This window comes from Diospyros lotus, chromosome 8 (genome assembly GCF_014633365.1).
Source record: "Diospyros lotus cultivar Yz01 chromosome 8, ASM1463336v1, whole genome shotgun sequence".
Classification (NCBI taxonomy): Eukaryota; Viridiplantae; Streptophyta; class Magnoliopsida; order Ericales; family Ebenaceae; genus Diospyros; species Diospyros lotus.
In genome coordinates, this window is record NC_068345.1 from 35,410,450 (window position 1) to 35,428,683 (window position 18,234).

The 18,234-nt window shown below is 35.9% G+C and overlaps 4 protein-coding genes across 12 annotated transcripts; all 4 read right to left on the reverse strand.

Moving 5' to 3' along the window:
- Positions 1 to 432: 432 nt before the first annotated feature.
- Positions 433 to 1,022, reverse strand: LOC127808080 (uncharacterized). Its single transcript, XM_052346437.1, has one exon. The coding sequence runs from the start codon at positions 857 to 859 to the stop codon at positions 653 to 655; it is 207 nt and encodes a 68-aa protein (XP_052202397.1). The 5' UTR covers positions 860 to 1,022; the 3' UTR covers positions 433 to 652.
- Positions 1,023 to 1,723: 701 nt separating this feature from the next.
- LOC127808078 (uncharacterized) lies at positions 1,724 to 11,543 on the reverse strand. Of its 7 annotated transcripts, none has more exons than XM_052346426.1 (6): positions 11,497 to 11,543; positions 3,649 to 3,873; positions 3,392 to 3,568; positions 3,065 to 3,289; positions 2,780 to 2,908; positions 1,724 to 2,246 (listed from the first exon to the last, which is right to left on the reverse strand). In XM_052346426.1, exons 1-6 carry the CDS (start codon positions 11,539 to 11,541, stop codon positions 2,013 to 2,015), a joined length of 1,035 nt encoding a protein of 344 aa, XP_052202386.1. In that variant the 5' UTR covers positions 11,542 to 11,543; the 3' UTR covers positions 1,724 to 2,012. The 7 variants fall into 7 exon arrangements, with proteins under 7 accessions (XP_052202386.1, XP_052202388.1, XP_052202392.1 ...); XM_052346428.1 differs by lacking the exon at positions 11,497 to 11,543 and adding an exon at positions 5,189 to 5,347; XM_052346432.1 differs by lacking the exon at positions 11,497 to 11,543 and adding an exon at positions 5,203 to 5,343.
- Positions 6,347 to 11,629, reverse strand: LOC127808079 (uncharacterized). Of its 3 annotated transcripts, none has more exons than XM_052346435.1 (6): positions 11,544 to 11,629; positions 9,411 to 9,635; positions 9,153 to 9,329; positions 8,827 to 9,051; positions 8,553 to 8,681; positions 6,347 to 6,911 (listed from the first exon to the last, which is right to left on the reverse strand). In XM_052346435.1, exons 2-6 carry the CDS (start codon positions 9,621 to 9,623, stop codon positions 6,678 to 6,680), a joined length of 978 nt encoding a protein of 325 aa, XP_052202395.1. In that variant the 5' UTR covers positions 9,624 to 9,635; positions 11,544 to 11,629; the 3' UTR covers positions 6,347 to 6,677. The 3 variants fall into 3 exon arrangements, with proteins under 3 accessions (XP_052202395.1, XP_052202394.1, XP_052202396.1); XM_052346434.1 differs by having other exon boundaries at positions 11,401 to 11,549; XM_052346436.1 differs by having other exon boundaries at positions 11,413 to 11,547.
- A 1,427-nt stretch (positions 11,630 to 13,056) lies between these two features.
- Positions 13,057 to 16,867, reverse strand: LOC127808402 (uncharacterized). Its single transcript, XM_052346929.1, has 6 exons — positions 16,490 to 16,867; positions 15,660 to 15,878; positions 15,393 to 15,569; positions 15,060 to 15,284; positions 14,239 to 14,367; positions 13,057 to 13,604 (listed from the first exon to the last, which is right to left on the reverse strand). Exons 1-6 carry the CDS (start codon positions 16,601 to 16,603, stop codon positions 13,371 to 13,373), a joined length of 1,098 nt encoding a protein of 365 aa, XP_052202889.1. The 5' UTR covers positions 16,604 to 16,867; the 3' UTR covers positions 13,057 to 13,370.
- Positions 16,868 to 18,234: the final 1,367 nt, after the last annotated feature.

Here is an 18,234-nt window from a genome sequence, read left to right on the forward strand (position 1 = left end):
ATTTTGAGTTTGTCTCTGTACCTTCTATTATAATATGTAGTTTGGAGCAAAAACATGTGTTAGAATTTACGATGAAAAAAAAGGCTTTGATCAGCATTGAGCCATAAATAGCGCTTTAAATTTTAAGATTCATTGAAAAAATGAAAAGTGAATAGTTTTGAAGAAGTTTTTTTTTCTTTGGATGAATATAATAATGAGATTTGAATGTAAACTTATTTTAAAGAAAAGATCAATTTAAATATTTTAAATCACTTTTAAAAAAGATAAAAAAAATATTTTAAATTGTGACGTACAAAATTGATGTTCAGTACCTAGGTTTAAAAACTATAACGTTATCCCACAAAAGAAACTTGATTTAATTTAAGAAATTAAGATGCATTCATTCCAAAGGAAAATTGAAGATTAGACTTGGAGATTCCGAAATTGCAAGTCTTGGTTCGATCAAGGTGCTGAGAAAATATATTAATTACATTTAAAACAAACGAAGATTTTGCTTATTTATTACTCAGAATACCAATTCATAGCATCCCCCTTTATCTGCTGCGCAGGGCAGAGCAATTGAAAGGAACACAATCCATCAACAAAATTCACTCACACACACACATGTATAGATTTTCACGCCCTCTACATCAAAAATCTTCTTCTGGGTTGTTCACACGATGGCTGGATCGTGCTGCTTGAGATGGGTTGGGGCAGCGGCGGCGTCGGCGGTTCCCGGCGGCGGCGTTGGCTCCCCGAAAACCTGAGCATGGCTGTACACCTCCTGCCTTCCTTTGGCTCTTCCCAGAAAGTAACACCCAAAACCAAGCACTAGCGAGAAGAGGATTAGAGGCAGCGAGATCACCACAACCATACCCATCTCCTCCTCCCTTTTCTTCTTCTTCAGATCCTGGAAATTAATGCTTCTCTAATATTTTATAATGTAGAGAGAGAGAGAGAGAGAGAGAGAGAGACTGTGTTGTTGGACCTTCTTCTGTTTGACGATGAAGCTTCGAGAATGGGTTTAGCATTCATATATGCGTGGAAGTGGAATTTATAAAATCGCTTCATTAGCTGGCGGAAGGCGTAACGTTCAAGTTTGCAACGGCTCTTTTCCAAGTGGGCCAGTAAACGGGATTTCTAAATTTCTAAAAATTGTCGGTTACATTACATACATGTGAGGAGATGAGCTGTCTGTATAGGGGTGGGTACCCCCAGAAAGCGACAAACAAAATTGAGATGCTTTACTCACTACTGGGAAATTCAATAGCCTCTTCTCTTTTCTTCTGGAATAAACGATCCAACATTTCACTTCACTAATTTATTATGTATATTTTAAAAATTACATAAAACTTTTTGTCCTCTCAGAAGTATTTTTTATAAATAATTTCATATATTTTTCAAAATATCAGAAACATTCCATATAATTATGCCAAATATGTAGAGCACAATGTGATTATATTTCACAAAGTTTTTTAACTTGTAAAAAATGGTAAATGGTAATACATTATATCATATTTAATGTATTTTTTTTCAGTAATTGGGTATGAAATAATAATATCATAAATATAAAATTTATTATTCTAGTGACTAGACATATTATGGGGATACTAATTTTTTATTCGCTTTGCCCTAAAAATGCTAGTGTTTTGCTCAAATTCACCCTCCAATTAAATCATTTGCAAAATTCAAGAGTAAATTTGAACCTAAAAAAATTTCAGAGACTAAATTGACCAAAATCAAAAACTTATAAGGGTTTTCTTCACTAATTTATTATGTAAGATATATGCTGCTATCTTACATCAGTCAAGCTAATCAGCTGAGAATGATGCCACCAACCGCCATTATCAATATGCTGCTACATAAATACTGTAGGAGAAAACCAAGCAATCAGCCATAATTGTGAACATTCAACCCTCAGGATTCGTTGACACCTTTTCTCATTATGCAACTACTTCTCCACCAGTTACACAAGCATGCCCTCAGAAATCAAACAACAAAACACTTGGTTTAGAACTTGCAGATCCATCATTCTATTTGGAAAACCTACCTCTGTCATGTGGAGCAGAATAGTCTATGTTTGGGCCGATAGGAACAATGCCATAGGGGTTGATGGAAGGATGGCTTCCATAGTAACTTCGCTTTATGTGATCCATTTTCACTGTGCTACTTATGCCGGGAATTTGGTATATGTCCTTGGAGTAATTGAACAAGTTATGGAACTCATGCAAGAGCTTCTTGTTACACTTGAAGTGAACAGCATAAACCTGCGAGATAATTAACTCGATTTGCTCAGCGACGCCATATATTGTTAATGTTTTGGGCACAAGCACAAGATACTGACATATAAGGGCTCCACAGCCGAATTTAGAACAGGACTGTAATATATTTCATACTCTAAGCAGCCACACCCCCCCCCCCCCCCCCCCCCCCTTTTTTTTTTCTTTTTAGTTTGAGATCCTGAATTTTATCATCACCAATAATTATTGACAATATAGATGAAATACTTAAAAACTATTTTGTTATACTTCCAATGGCAAATGGAGGTGGAAGGAAGGCTCCTTTTTTTTCACATTTTTTACCAGAAAGTCATATGCTTAACATTTATGCCTTTTTTCAAGTAATCGTGAAAAATGTTTATATTGCAGAACTCTCTATCTCAAACAATGATAAATTGTAAGGACTTTACTGGTCAGTGATTAATATGCTAATCACCAAGCGCCATTACACACCTGACTAAAGCAAACAATAACTGCCACTGAATATCTCCTCATGGGCCACTTTTAGAACAGTTACATACCTCATCAAATCTTATAAGGGTGACAAACAATCGGATATCTGCTTCAGAAATTGTGTTGCCGCATAAGTACCGTTGCTTGCCTAATATCTCCTCACATTTGTCCAAAGCATCATATAATTCCTTCACAGCCTGCAAAAGGTAATAACAAACCCATAAAGAAAACAATATCTTGGGAAAGATACAGGTCTTAACTATAAAACCCAATAAGGAGCCGCAACAACAACAACAACAATAATAATAATGATAAGAAGAAGAAGAAGAAGAAGAAGAAGAAGAAATATTTACCTCTTCATATGGATCTTGCTTCTTAGCAAACCCACATTTATAAACCCCATTATTTATCCCCTCATATATAAAGTCATTAATCTCATTTATCTGAGATTGCAAGTAAGGAGGAAAAAGATCCAGGGCTGCATTATCTGCTATATCATTGAATTCAGTGTTGAACATCCGGATTATATCTGAACTCTCGTTGTTGACTATAGTTTTGAGTTTCTTATCCCAGAGAACCTGTGAGCAAGCATAAATTCATGTAGTCTGAGAAATACAAGCATGGGAAATAACTTGTATCAAGAGAAAGACCATTCATAATGGTGATGAATTAGCACATACAGGAACTGTATATTTCCCAGAATAGTTTGTGCTTGCAAGCTCATACAGTTCTCTTATACTTTTTGCACCATTCAAAGGGTCGGGTTCAGCACCCGGTTCCTCGGTATCTGAGGCAGGAAAGACCCATCCCATATGTTCATCAGTATCTTTCGTTCTCCCCCATTTGGATTTTACTGACTGAGAATGTGATGGCATGCACAAAATTAAGAAAAGATACAAATTTTTTTCCAGCTAAAGGAACTTATTGAACAACTTACTGTGAAACTGATGGCTCTGTCGAGACCTTTAATTTTCAAGTATGCAAGGCACCTGGAAGCCCAGGGGCAAGCATATGAAATATACAGATGATATCTACCAGCTTCGGCTGGGAAACTAGAATTTTGATCTCGTGAAATAAAATTACGAAATGTTGAAGGAGTTCTCATAAAGGCACCAGATTCTGACATCTCATCCAGTGCAGAGCGAGCCACCACAGCAGTGTACTGAAAATATAACACAATAAAAATTCAGTTATGGATGGAAGATGCATATTAAAGCACATTATAACGCAGCAGATCAGAAAATATGAAAAATGTCCAACTTAAGTTAGAAGACACAGAATTCCAGAATCCAAAAGTCAGGACTGGGAAGATTTCTATGCAATACAAACTCGGGGGATAGTAAATTTTTAAATTTATCTCTGCAAATCAATCAAGCATATACAAACAGCTAAGAAAAGCAATATACAATTATACAAAAGAACAAAGGGGTGGTGAACAGAGATGAAAACCAGAGCAACTAGAGTCTAGACTAGAAAAGGACGGAGACAAAGCATGTTCTGAGCTAGGTTGCTGATGCGAGTTAAGTATGAAGTGTGGAGCAAAGTCAATACCATGTGACAGAAAGGGATTGTAATGGGTAGCCCATTTACCCATTTATATACTTGTTTAAACAAATTTTCAAATAAACCTTATGCCTATATCTCAATATTTATACTTGTTCTAATTTTCAATGGGTAACTGGGGACCCATTGCCATCCCACAGAACTAAGTATATAGAGCAATATAATCCAATCCACCAGCCTACCAGGCGAAAGTTTCTGCCAGGGATAAGGACAACCCGGACAAGAATCCATTCCGGACAAGACAGAAACAAGATTCTCTCCACTTAGGCTGGACTCCTGACACTGAATAATCTGTTCAATTGGCATGTCCTGAGGAATTTGCATCTCAAGTTTTCGAGTCACACAACCCTAGAATTTCCAATTTAAGTTTGACTCCGAGGTGTTCAGATGTCCATGTTGCCTTGTCTACAAGACTAGTGCTTATCCTCTCCTTTACAAGCCTATCCTAGCCGAGTTGCTCAGCTGCTGAACAAGTGCAAGACATACTTTTCTGATCTCCAGAAGAAACAATCAAATTACCCTGTGGTGGTGGTGGGGGGGGGGGGGGGGGGGGGGGGGGGGGGCAGACAAAAAAAAAGAAGAAGAAAAAAAACTGAATCCAAATCACTATCAGTTACAATTATCTTATACACAAGCCTATCCACAGTCTCTTTTGCTTTTATGTTGAACTGGTGAATCAACAAGAAGGCGATAAAGACAACAAACAATCCGACTTGAGAATTGAAGTTCGTTAAAACATTGATCGAAGCTCCGCAAACAACAGTGAATTATTAAAAACGAGGTCAACGAAGAATCACCAGATAATGAACCTAAATTTTCCGGACTGCAAAATGAAACTAAACCTAATTCTTCACAACCCATATGGAAAATATCGAAGTGGGAAGGAAGAGAACTGCAAGATCGGAAGAGCGAACCAAAGAACACCCACTGATGTGCACGCCTTGATGCTACTTGTCGGGGGTCTGTTTGCGAGGCTTCAAAACGTAACTCCTACCATTTCTGATGCACGAAAGGGTAAAAGTTTAGAACTTTGTTTTGTCTGATCCCGATTCCCAACCACCACCTAAGATAGAAAATGATTTTTGATCTTCTTTTTCCAAAAATTGAGCAAAATTTTCACCTCTTATTGACAACGTAAAATGTCATTCTTTTCATCCTTTTGACTTAACAAATAAAGGATAAATTTTATTAACTTATTTGACCTATTTTAAAACTTAATGATAAATTTGACACTTCATTCTAAAATAAATTTAAAAAATCTCTCATACTAACCCCTTACTATAGATTAGAATTTTTTTTTATTATTTAGATAAATACAAGACAATATATGTAGAAGAAGAAACTTTGGAATTATAATTGTTTAGACAAATTAGAAAACGTTATTAAAAATCGTGTACAGCTTCAATAAGTTTGGGAATTGGTTAACAGTATAGTATAGTTAATGAAGATATTTTTGAGTATGTAACTATTATCTTCGATTTAACCTTAAAAAATAAAGATTTCATAATTTGTTTGATTTATTTACTAAATTAAACATGTGATATGCTATAATACTATATTTAAAAAACACACACACAACCTAGTTGGATGCAGATCTTGTCTCTGGCACTGCCATTGCCATTTCCAGTTATGTTATTTGTTTGTTGTTACAAAAGAAGGTTTTCTTCAACTTGAAAGCACATTTTGGTTGATAAACATACTATCCTGAACCAGTAGCTTATTGTTGTCTAACTGTGGATATATTGTTGCATTCTTGCCCTTGGTAGCCAAATGGAACTCAAATGAAAGCGAAATGAAATACAAGACTCGTGTGATTATTGTGGTAAACTCATACATAAAAGCTCTCAGCAGCAGCAGGCTCCATGCATGGTTATCCACAGTGACATGCTATAGATGCCAGAAAGCCTCCTTATTATAGGCAAGTCTCACATCAAAAGGGAGAGCTTCTAAGGCCTCTTTGAGATAACCAAACAAAGACGAAAACAACAAACAACATTTAGCCGCAACTTGCTCGGTTTGCCATACCCAGACATAGAACTTGCAATCCAGACAACAAGGGTTTCCTTCCTAGATTGACCAAAATCAAAAACTTAAAAAGGGTTTCCTTCATAGATAAAGTTACAATATCTTAGATTTCATAATCTTAACATTCTTGAGAATATATGCTATCTTACATCAATCAAGCTAATCAGCTGAGAATGATGCTACCAACCGCCATTATCAATATGCTACATAACTACTGTATGAGAAAACCAAGCAATCAGCCATAATTGCGAACATCCATCCCTCAGGATTCATTGACACCTTCTCGCATTATGCAACTACTTCTCCACCAGTTACACAAGCATGCTCTCAGAAGTCAAACAACACAACACTTGGTTTAGAACTTGCAGATCCATCATTCTATTTGGAAAACCTACCTCTGTCATGCGGAGCAGAATAGTCGATGTTTGGGCCGATAGGAACAATGCCATAGGGGTTGATGGAAGGATGGCTTCCATAGTAGTGCCGCTTTATATGATCCATTTTCACTGTGCTACTTATGCCGGGAATTTGGTATATGTCCTTGGAGTAATTGAACAAGTTACGGAACTCATGCAAGAGCTTCTTGTTACACTTGAAGTGAACTGCATAAACCTGCAAGATAATTAACTCGATTTGCTCAGCAACACCATATATTGTTTTGGTGCACAAGATGCTGACATATAAGGTCTCCACAGCAGAATTTAGAACAGGACTGTAATATATTTCATACCCCCTTTTTCTTTTTGTTTTGAGATGCTGAATTTTATCATTACTGATAATTATTGACAATATAGATGAAATACTTAAAACTATTTTGTTATGCTTCCAATGGCAGATGGAGGTGGAATGAAGGCTCCTTTTTTCACATTTTTTACCAGAAGTCATATGCTTAACATTTATGCCTTTTTTTTTTTTAAGTAATCGTGAAAAATGTTTATATTGCAGGACTCTCTCTCTCAAACAATGGTAAGGACTTTACTGGTCGGTGCTTAATATGCTAATCACCAAGCGCCATTACACACCTGACTAATGCAAACAATAACTAGCACTGAATCTTGCCCTGAAATATGAATTTATGACTACCCTTCCCATCCCCTCCAACAAAAAACAAGGAAAATTCAAGGGCATGTTTCAGTAAAATTTGTGAAGACAAACGTTTTGAAGCTCATCCCTACTTTTGATATTTTTCATTTTGCTAAGAGACGCAAGCACTCTAAATATTTTGAACAAAGAACAACCATATACAAATAGGTCTTTTATATAGAGAACCTAACCAATATCATGCGGACTCCTTATATTCACTAAATAGGAGACAAAAAAGCCATCACAATGATTTATAATTGCAATATTGCCAACACCACATCATTTTGATGGCAATTTTTGTATAAAAATCTATAGGCACATAATTTTCCTTGAAGAAAAATTGAACATTTGTCAAGAAAAAGGAAAGCGAGAAGAATTATCAGCTAGGATGATGTTGTGGGTGAAGCATCAAAACGCTGTCGTCTTTTGGAGGGCATTTTAGGCAACCTCAGCAGTCCATGTGGACGGCTGATAGATGGCCAGCTTGCAACCTAAAGGCGCCTTCTGATACCCGACGCCCCTTGATTGTCCTTGCTCTGCCCGATGCCTCTCTCGATTGTCCTCTCTGCCTTTGCTGTTAATCGTGTTCTACGATTATCTAAGGACCATCGATGCTGCCTTTATCAACCTCAATCCCAGCTGCTCAAATCTCATATAAATGGTACAATGCCTCGGGATGGTGAACAACACAGAAAGATCGAAGAAAGAAAAGAGAAAGAAGGGGATTATCGGGTTAGGGTTTTTCGCTTTGAGTAAGCTCTGTTTATCTCTATATAGACTACTCTTCTTGTTATAATCTCTGGTTCTTAGGTTTGCTTCTAATCTGTATTTGGAGATTGTGAGGCTGTTTTGTTAGAAGAACCATTGATGTACAGTTTACTTATTCGTATTCTTGTAACCCTACTCGATATAGTGCAGTGAGCTCTTCCTTACTGAGCTCAACGTGGACGTAGCCCATTTCGGGTGAACAACGGTAAATTTCTTGTGTCCTCGTTTTGCTTTTCAGCTCTTTTATTTCTGTCTAGGGTTTATGTGTTGGTTGCTAATGGTTTCTGTTATGCTTCTTGTTCTACCGAATATGTTTGAGATTCTGACTTGTTGAGTCTTCCGCTTGGTCCAACAGATGATATAAAGGACAAATCATGGGCCACTTTTAGAACAGTTACATACCTCATCAAATCTTATAAGGGTGACAAACAATCGGATATCTGCTTCAGAAATTGTGTTGCCGCATAAGTACCGTTGCTTGCCCAATATCTCCTCACATTTGTCCAAAGCATCGTATAATTCCTTCACAGCCTGCAAAAGGGAATAACAAAGCCATAAAGAAAACAGTATCTTGGGAAAGATACACTGAAGACCATGAGGTTGGCTTTTTGGACAGGTCTTAACTGTAAAACCCAAGAAGGAGACGCAACAACAACAACAATAAAGAAATATTTACCTCTTCATATGGCTCTTGCTTCTTAGCAAACCCACATTTATAAACCCCATTATTTATCCCCTTATATATGAATTCATTAATCTCATTTATCTGAGATTGCAAGTGAGGAGGAAAAAGATCCAGGGCGGCATTATCTGCTATATCATTGAATTCAGTGTTGAACATCCGGATTATATCTGAACTCTCGTTGTTGACTATAGTTTTGAGTTTCTTATCCCAGAGAACCTGTGAGCAAGCATAAATTCATGTAGTCCGAGAAATACAAGAACAAAAACAACTTGTATCAAGAGAAAGACCATTCATTAATGCTGATAATTAGCACATACAGGAACTGTATATTTCCCAGAATAGTTTGTGCTTGCAAGCTCATACAGTTCTCTTATACTTTTTGCACCATTCAAAGGGTCAGGTTCAGCTCCCGGTTCCTCGGTATCTGAGGCAGGAAAGACCCATCCCATATGTTCATCAGTATCTTTCGTTCTCCCCCATTTGGATTTTACTGACTGAGAATGTGATGGCATACACAAAATTAAGAAAAGCTACACATTTTTTTTCCAGCTAAAGGAACTTATTGAACATCTTACTGTGAAACTGATGGCTCTGTCGAGACCTTTAATTTTCAAGTATGCAAGGCACCTGGAAGCCCAGGGGCAAGCATATGAAATATACAGATGATATCTGCCAGCTTCCGCTGGGAAACTAGAATTTTGGTCTCGTGAAATAAAATTACGAAATGTTGAAGGAGTTCTCATAAAGGCACCAGATTCTGACATCTCATCCAGTGCAGAGCGAGCCATCACAGCAGTGTACTGAAAATATAACACAATAAAAATCCAGTTATGGATGGAAGATGCATATTAAGGCCCCATTTATTGCAACTTAATTAAAGAAATTATAGCTTCTAGCTTTTTAGATTATAGCTTCTAAAACCTAGAATAAGTTGTGAACCTGTTTGCTACAACTTCTTAGAAGTTATAGTTAATTAATTGTGGTGTTTGATACCATAAGCTGTAAAATAACTTATTTTTGTATAATTGTCCATAATACCTTTAGTAGTTATAGAATGATAATTTAAAAATTAATTAGTGTATATGTATAAGTTTCAAGTATTATAAAAAAATTAATTAGAGTATAGAGAGAGAGGAAGATGGCGAGAGAGAGAAAGAGATTTGAAAATGGAGATGACAGCGGAAAAGAAAAATCCATGATTGTGTAGACAAAAGAGTAATTCTTTGTTAAAAATAAGGGCAAAATTGTCACAAAAATATAATCATTTAAGCAGAAGTTGTAAAAGCTGGGGTACCTCAGCTTTGAAAAAGCCAACTTCTACCCCTTCCAAAAGCTAGTAAAAGTTATAAGTTAAAATTCTATAAACTAAAACAAACACTATATCCCAACTTTTTTGAAGCTAGAAGCTAAAAATTGCAACTTTTAAGCTGCAACAAACAGGCCCTAAAGCACATTATAACGCAGTAGATCAGAAAATATGAAAAACGTCCAACTTAAGTTAGAAGACACAGAATTCCAGAATCCAGAAGTCAGCACTGGGAAGATTTCAATGCAATACAAACTCGGGGGATAGTAAATTTTTAAATTTATCTCTGCAAATCAATCAAGCATATGCAAACTGCTAAGAACAATTATACAAAAGAACAAAGTGGTGGTGAACGAGAGATGAAAACCAGAGCAACTAGAGTCTAGACTAGAAAAGGATGGAGACAAAGCATGTTCTGAGCTAGGTTGCTGATGCTAGTTAAGTATGAAGTGTGGAGCAAAGTCAATACCATGTGACAGAAAGGGATTGTAATGGGTAGCCCATTTACCCAGTTATATACTTGTTTTGACAAATTTTCAAATAAACCTCATGCCTATATCTCAATATTTATACTTGTTCTAATTTTCAATGGGTAACTGGGGACCCATTGCCATCCCGCAGAACCCTAAGCATATAGAGCAATGTAGTCCAATCCACCAGCCCACCAGGAGAAAGTTTCTGCCAGGGATAAGGACAACCCAGACAAGAATCCATTCCGGACAAGATAGAAACAAGATTCTCTCCACTTAGGCTGGACTCCTGACACTGAATAATCTGTTCAATTGGCATGTCACGAGGAATTTGCATCTCAAGTTTTCGAGTCACACAACCCTAGAATTTCCTATTTAAGTTTGACTCTGAGGTGTTCAGATGTCCATGTTGCCTTGCCTACAAGACTAGTGCTTATCCTCTCCTTTACAAGCCTATCCTAGCCGAGTTGTTCAGCTGCTGAACAAGTGCAAGACATACTTTTCTGACCTCCAGAAGAAACAATCAAATTACCCTGGTGGTTGGGTGGGGGTGGGGGGGAGAGGTGGGGACAAAAAAAAAAAAACTGAATCCAAATCACTATCAGTTACAATTATCTTATACACAAGCCTATCCACAGTCTCTTTTGCTTTTATGTTGAACTGGTGAATCAACAAGAAGGGGGTAAAGACAACAAACAATCCGACTTGAGAATTGAAGTTCATTAAAACATTGATCGAAGCTCCGCAAACAGCAGTGAATTATTAAAAACGAGGTCAACGAAGAATCACCAGATAATCAACCTCAATTTTCCGAACTGGAAAATGAAACTAAACCTAATTCTTCACAACCCATATGGAAAATATCGAAGCGGGAAGGAAGAGAACTGCAAGATCGGAAGAGGGAACCAAAGAACACACACTGATGTGCATACCTTGATGCTTCTTGTCGGGGGTTTGTTTGTGAGGCTTCAAAACGTAACTCCTACCATTTCTGATGTACCAAAGAGTAAAGTTTTGCTCAAAGCAAAGGACTAAAATGCCCTTTCAAAATTTTATATTATTATAGATATAAAAGGACTAAAATGCCCTTTCAAAATTTTATGTTTAAGATGATGGCAAATACTTTCAAAATATAGTTCAAATGAAAGGTGAAATGATAAATTTGATTATTAAATTTTAAAATAAACTAAATAAGCTATTAAATTTTTATAAATAGTCCATATTAACCAATCGTTAATTACATCTAATTGCACTAAAATGGAAAGTTAGACACAATCAACGATTGGTTAATATGGTTCCATTTATAAAAGTTTAGTAACTTATTTTGTCTATTTTAAAGTTTAATGATAAATTTAAAATTTTGTTATTTTTTTTTTAAAAAGAAAGATAATTTCTAAAATCTAAAATAATAGTGATTGATACACACCAAATTATGATACATTTGTTTTCACCCATTTTTATATAAAGACACAAATGATTAGAAGCGTGAATACATATCTAGAAAAAATATTATTAAAATGTAATTGACTTAGTGATAATGTGATAAAATTCCTTAAAATTTTACCTTTAAAAATTAATTAAGTCATGAGATACATTATTTAATGGTTAATAGGTATTTTAAAATTATTATTATGATATTTTTCAAGTGTCCATTGCCCATAAATTATTGATTAGGGTTCTTTTTTTTTTTTTTTTCTAACTAAAAGTAACTTTTAACTTCGCAAAAAATAGAACATTCCCAAATTAAAAAAAAAAAAAAAAAAAAGTAACCCCGTTTATAAAAATTTAATAGCATGTTTTACCCACTTTTAATCCATAACAAGGGATTAGCGGGAAAGATTTGTAAATTCGTTATAGAGTGAAGTGTTGCTAAACTTTAAAAATTAATTAAATAAATCATTAAGTTTTTATAAATAGAGCCAAATTAACCACTCATCAATTGATGACGGAATTATCATTGTCTAAAGACATTAAAATGGATTTAAAAAATCTCTCGTACTAACCCCTTGCTATGGATTAAAAATTTCTATTATTATTTAGATAAACACAAGACAATATATGTAGAAAGAAGAAACTTTGCAATTATAATTTTTTAGACAAATTCGAAAACGTTATTAAAAATCGTGTACGGTTTTAGTAAGTTTGGCTATTTGTTAACAGAATAGTATTAGTTAATGATGATATTTTTGACTATATAACTATTATCTTCGATTTAACCTTAAAAAATAAAGATACTATATTTAACACACACAACCTAGTTGGATGCAAATCTTGTCTCTGCTGGCACTGCCATTGCCATTTCCAGTTATGTTATTTGTTTGTTGTTACAAAAGATGGTTTTCTTCAACTTGAAAGTACATTTTGGTTGATAAACACACTATCCTGAACTTGGTACTCTGGATATATTGTTGCATTCTTGCACTTGGTAGCCAAATGGAACTCAAATGAAAGCCAAATAAAATACAAGACTCGCGTGATTATTGTGGTAAACTCAATACATAAAAGCTCTCAGCAGCAGCAAACTGCATGCATGGTTATCCACAGTGACATCCTACAGATGCCAGAAAGCCTCCTTATTATGGCCAAGTCACACATCAAAAGGGAGACCTTCTAAGGCCTCTTTGAGATAACCAAACAAAAGGCCAAAACAACAAACATCATTACGCCGCAACTTGCTCGGTTAGCCATACCGAGACATAGGACACGCAATCCAGACAAGAAGCAACATTATTTCGGAACCTGCAGAAGAAAGCATGGTTCTAGTTGGAAAACCTGTCCCTGTCATGAGGAGCAGAGTAGTCGATGTTGGGGCCAATAGGAATGATCCCAAGGGGGTTGACGTTGGGGTGGCTTCCATAGTAATGCCGCTTGATATGCTGCATGTTGACTGCGCTACTGATGCCGGGAATTTGGTAGATGTCTTTAGTGTAATTGAACAGGTTTGGGTACTCGCGAATCAGTTTCTTGTTGCACTTGAAGTGAAACGCGTAAACCTGCATGGAGAATTAAGTTGAAAGAAGAGTTAGACGGTCCTCATCTCAGCTAGGAACCAGGCATGGCAGCTGTTTTGAACTAAAAGATAAAGATTCTTGGAATTCAAACCAAGATAAAAATAACTGGGAGATTTCAGATCAGGAATTGAGGCTGTAACAGCTATCGAGAGAACATATTTCTTATTTGCTGGAATTTGTCTGGCCCAAGCCACGAGTACTCGGCAAAAGGTTCAGAGTGTTTCTGCTTACAGGGGGAGATCTATCAGGCTGATCAACATGAATGTGTCTAAGCCCCATTCTGAGTTGATTGTAGGGAATTAATTTCCCCCAACTACCACCAACATAGTTCACTCATGAAGAACAGTTGCTTTTGTATTAAAACTGAACAATAACTAAATAACTATTTGAATGAACTTTGCCCTGATAGAAACACAAAATCGCAGCAGTGTAGCCATTATGAAGCAAACATGAAATATCAATCCATGAAGAGATTTAAGGAGCTAAAAGAAATTACTAAAGCAGTTTCTATATAACATATCCATCAAACCAATTCTGTTGATGGGTAGAGGATAGCAACATGACATGGGCCAATATTAAAACACACACGTCTTTCTTTTGAAACCAAAATCCTTACCTCGTCGAATCTGATAAGGGTGACAAACAACCGGACATCTGCTTCAGTAAAAGTGTTCCCAACTAAGTATCGCTGTTTGCTTAGTATCTCTTCACATTTGTCCAAAGCCTCAAACAAAGCCTTCACAGCCTGCAGAAACAAAGATAAATTCATTCTTCAAACACTAGTCAAAGGCCGCATTTAAAAAAGATTTGGGCATGGCGATCAAAACCAGACTGGACCTGCCAGTTGGACTTCAACCAGTCACCAAGCAGTTCTAGTACAGGAAAAAGGTTGGAGATGTGAATAAACCGGTCAAAACTAGTCACAACTGGCCAGTTTTGTGAAGCAGTACCAAATGACCCATAATTTTGAAAGATCTCTTTTCATTAATAAAGGAGCAAATTAGTTTTTGTGCAAAAAAAGAGGTGAAGATTGAAATAGCCCAACTTCTTCCTTTTCTCAAAATCCCCAATCTCTGATAAGTGCAAACTCTTAGCTTCAAATCCACAGTCTCTTGCCAAAAGCCATCTCCATCTCCATTAGCTTTGCCTCCATCACTAATGATGTATATGAACCTCTATTTGCATGTACGGTCAGTGGGATTCGAACATCTTAATTAGCATTTTTGTGTTTGAACAATTAATTAGTGATTTTTGTTTTTATGTTATTTTAATTTTTTTGAACATTGATATTTGCCAATAACATATTTATATAACCTAACATTAACACTATTATATTTTTATATATGCATTTCTAAATCAGCAATTCAAACCAATAAACGAGTACCTCGGCCAGTTTGATGACCACTCCAGTTTTAATAACAATTGATTTAGGTTTACCTCTTCGTGAGGCCCTTGCTCTGTGGCAAAACCACTTTTATAAACACCCCTATTTATTGTATCAAACATCCAATCACTAATCTCATCAATCTGAGCGCGCAAGTGAGGAGGATAGAGGTCCAACTCTGGATTCTCTGCTATGTCGTTGAATTCAGAATTAAACATGCGGATTATGTCTCCACTCTCATTATTCACAACTGTTTTGAGCTTCTTATCCCAGAGAACCTATAAACAAGTTCAAATATATCATATAGCATCAGAAACTTGAGCATAGAAGGGAAATTTTACCAAGAGGAAAGATCAAAATTACAATAATTATAAATCAAAACATACAGGAACAGAATTTCTTCCAGAATAGTTTGGAACGGCGAGCTCATATATTTCTCTTATACTTTTTGCTCCATTCAAAGGGTCGGGCTGAGCTCCCGGTTCCTCTGTTTCTGAGGTAGGAAATACCCAGCCCATGACTTCATCGGGTTCTTTTATTTTTCCCCATTTGGGTTTCACAGCCTGAGATGCAAGAGAATACGTGAAAGTTAAGTAAAAACAAAAGCTGTATGAAGCAATAGGAAGTAGTAGCTTAGGGTTATAACTACTTACTGTGAAACTGATGGCTTTCTCAAGTCCTTTGAGCTTCAGCAGTGTAAGGCACCTGGATGCCCAGGGACAAGCATACGATAGATACAGATGGTATCTCCCGGCTTCTGCTGGGAAAGGAGAATTCGGGTCTCTTGAAATTTTGTGACGGAAAGTTGTTGGAGGCTTCACTGCAGATTCTGACATGTTGCGAACGGCAGTACAAACCCCGAAAGTAGTGTGCTGAAGTATGTAACACTGGACAAATTAGCACAACTTCCTTCCCACAGGCATTCAAGCTATGGATGAAATCTAAAAGATGAATCACTAAGGCTATGTTCTTTTTAACATGTACACAAGAGCATTGATTTTCCCTTCAAAAACCCTAGTTCCAAAAGTAGCATAAATGTCCCATAATAATGGATTCAGATTTCAATATCGAGAAAAAAATTCAAGTCACAGACGAGACCCAACAGAAGAATCACTAGGGCTATGCTGTTTGACATGTACACAAGAGTACTCATTTTTTCCCTTCGTTTCCTTTCCCCGATATAAACCCTAGATCCGAAACTAGAATGTTACAGAAACATGTACTGTAACATAGGGAGCGAGCGAGCAGATTCATCCGCAAACAGCTTGTTGAAAGCAATCACGAACTCTCCTATTTATTGATTTGGGAAAACACTTCAGCTCCAAGGACATAAATCGATTCACCCAAGAAGATGATTACAATTCATAAATCATCCACAACAACACATATCCAAACGAAACACAGCTCGTTGACAACATCAAAGATCAAGAAAATGATTTCCAGAAACACATACTGATGAGATATCGAAGCAAGAAATGATTACCTTGAAGGAAAGGTGAGGGAGAAGAGATTGAGAAGGGTGGGTTTGGTGCAGCAGAATCAGCCCAAATGCAGTGGCTACGCTCTGGATCTGAAACTTGAAGAAGAAAGATCTCATCACCAATGGCAATGAGTTTCCTTCCTTTATCCTGTGTCAAATAATTGGGCCAAAGCCTTATCTTTCTCTATTTATTGATTAAAAGAAGGGCGATCATGATTTCATCCAACCCACCAGATCCGGAACCGACCTTCTTATATTTATCTATATATTTTGCCACCTAAGACCCATCAATCAACCTTTTCTATTCTGCCAGTCTGAAAGAAGATCTCTTGGGGCTTCCTGAGATATATATAGAAAGAGCAATCAACCGGTACCCACGTCGGATAAAGGATGATTCCCATAGAATAATTGAACAAGACACAATCTTTTTTGCAATATAATAAAGATATTTTGACGATAGTTACAAGCCAGTTTTAAATTCTAACTGCACGCATTCATGAGATGAACTTGATATAGACGTTGAATCTACTCATCCTCAGCAGTGTCGTTGCATGTTGGATGATCTATTCTAGCCATCAAATGAGAAAAATCTCTGGGTTGGTTTTTTAGGCGTCTTTCTGGCTTCGTGCTTGAAGCTTCAAAGCAACAAATGTTGTAAATCAAATGGTGTTTCAAATGATTTATAAAGTCTTTGATCCACATTGGATAAAAAGTTTTTATTTTTATTTTTTTTTTATATACATTGAGTCTATTTGAATTGATAAAAATTATTATAAAATTTTACCTTGCATGCATGAAATTGGGTCAATTTAAGGTAAAATTGATAATTTTTCTCCATAAAATTGACGAAATTCCCCCATTGCATATGAGTTAGATTGCACATTGTAATTTTTTGTTTGAGCTTCTTTTTCTTTTTATAACCTTACATTTGAGAGAGAGATTGAGTTTTTGTTGACAAATTCACTTCTTCTTATCATTTTACTCTTACATTGATCACCGTATCTTATCTTCTTCTTATCCATTCAGTCTCTAGCTACCAATTATCTCTCCTAACGTTCACATTTTTTCAACTATAAAAACAACCCTTTGCTACACTTGTAAGTCACGAAATTCATTATTCTTCCTTTCTGTTCATTTTTTATACTATTTATGTTGTTGTATTATTGGGTTCTTGTACTGTCTCTTACTTTTATTTTGTTCCCAAATCAACAAGTTTTTGGAAGGATTTGTTGTCTTTTAAGGGATAGCCACATGAACTTTTATTCTTAAAGTTAATAAAATTTTCTATCATATATTAAGTTTCATTATTTAAAAGATAAGAGCTTATGATATTGTATGACAATACTAATAGTTGGGCGTTTCGATTCTCACCAGATTAAAAATAGTGTAATTTATTGATGTCTTTTTTTTATGGGGGATAATCATAATATCAAGATTAAAATACACTTATTTTGTAGGTAATATATATTTATTATATCTTATTTTTTTAAGTTTAAATATTTGTTATTAATTAATTCTGTTATGATTAAAGAAACACAAATGTATAACTTGTATTTACATACTTCTAATAAGGACAAATATGTAAATGACTGTAAGGGTATATAAAACGTATCATGAAACAATCGTATACGCAATACAATTGACCAACAAAGGGTATTGTTGATCTGGAAAACAAAAAACGACACTGATGTTCAGACCGGGGGGGTTAGTTGGATGATATATTTTAAAAGTAGGGGAAGAAAATGTAA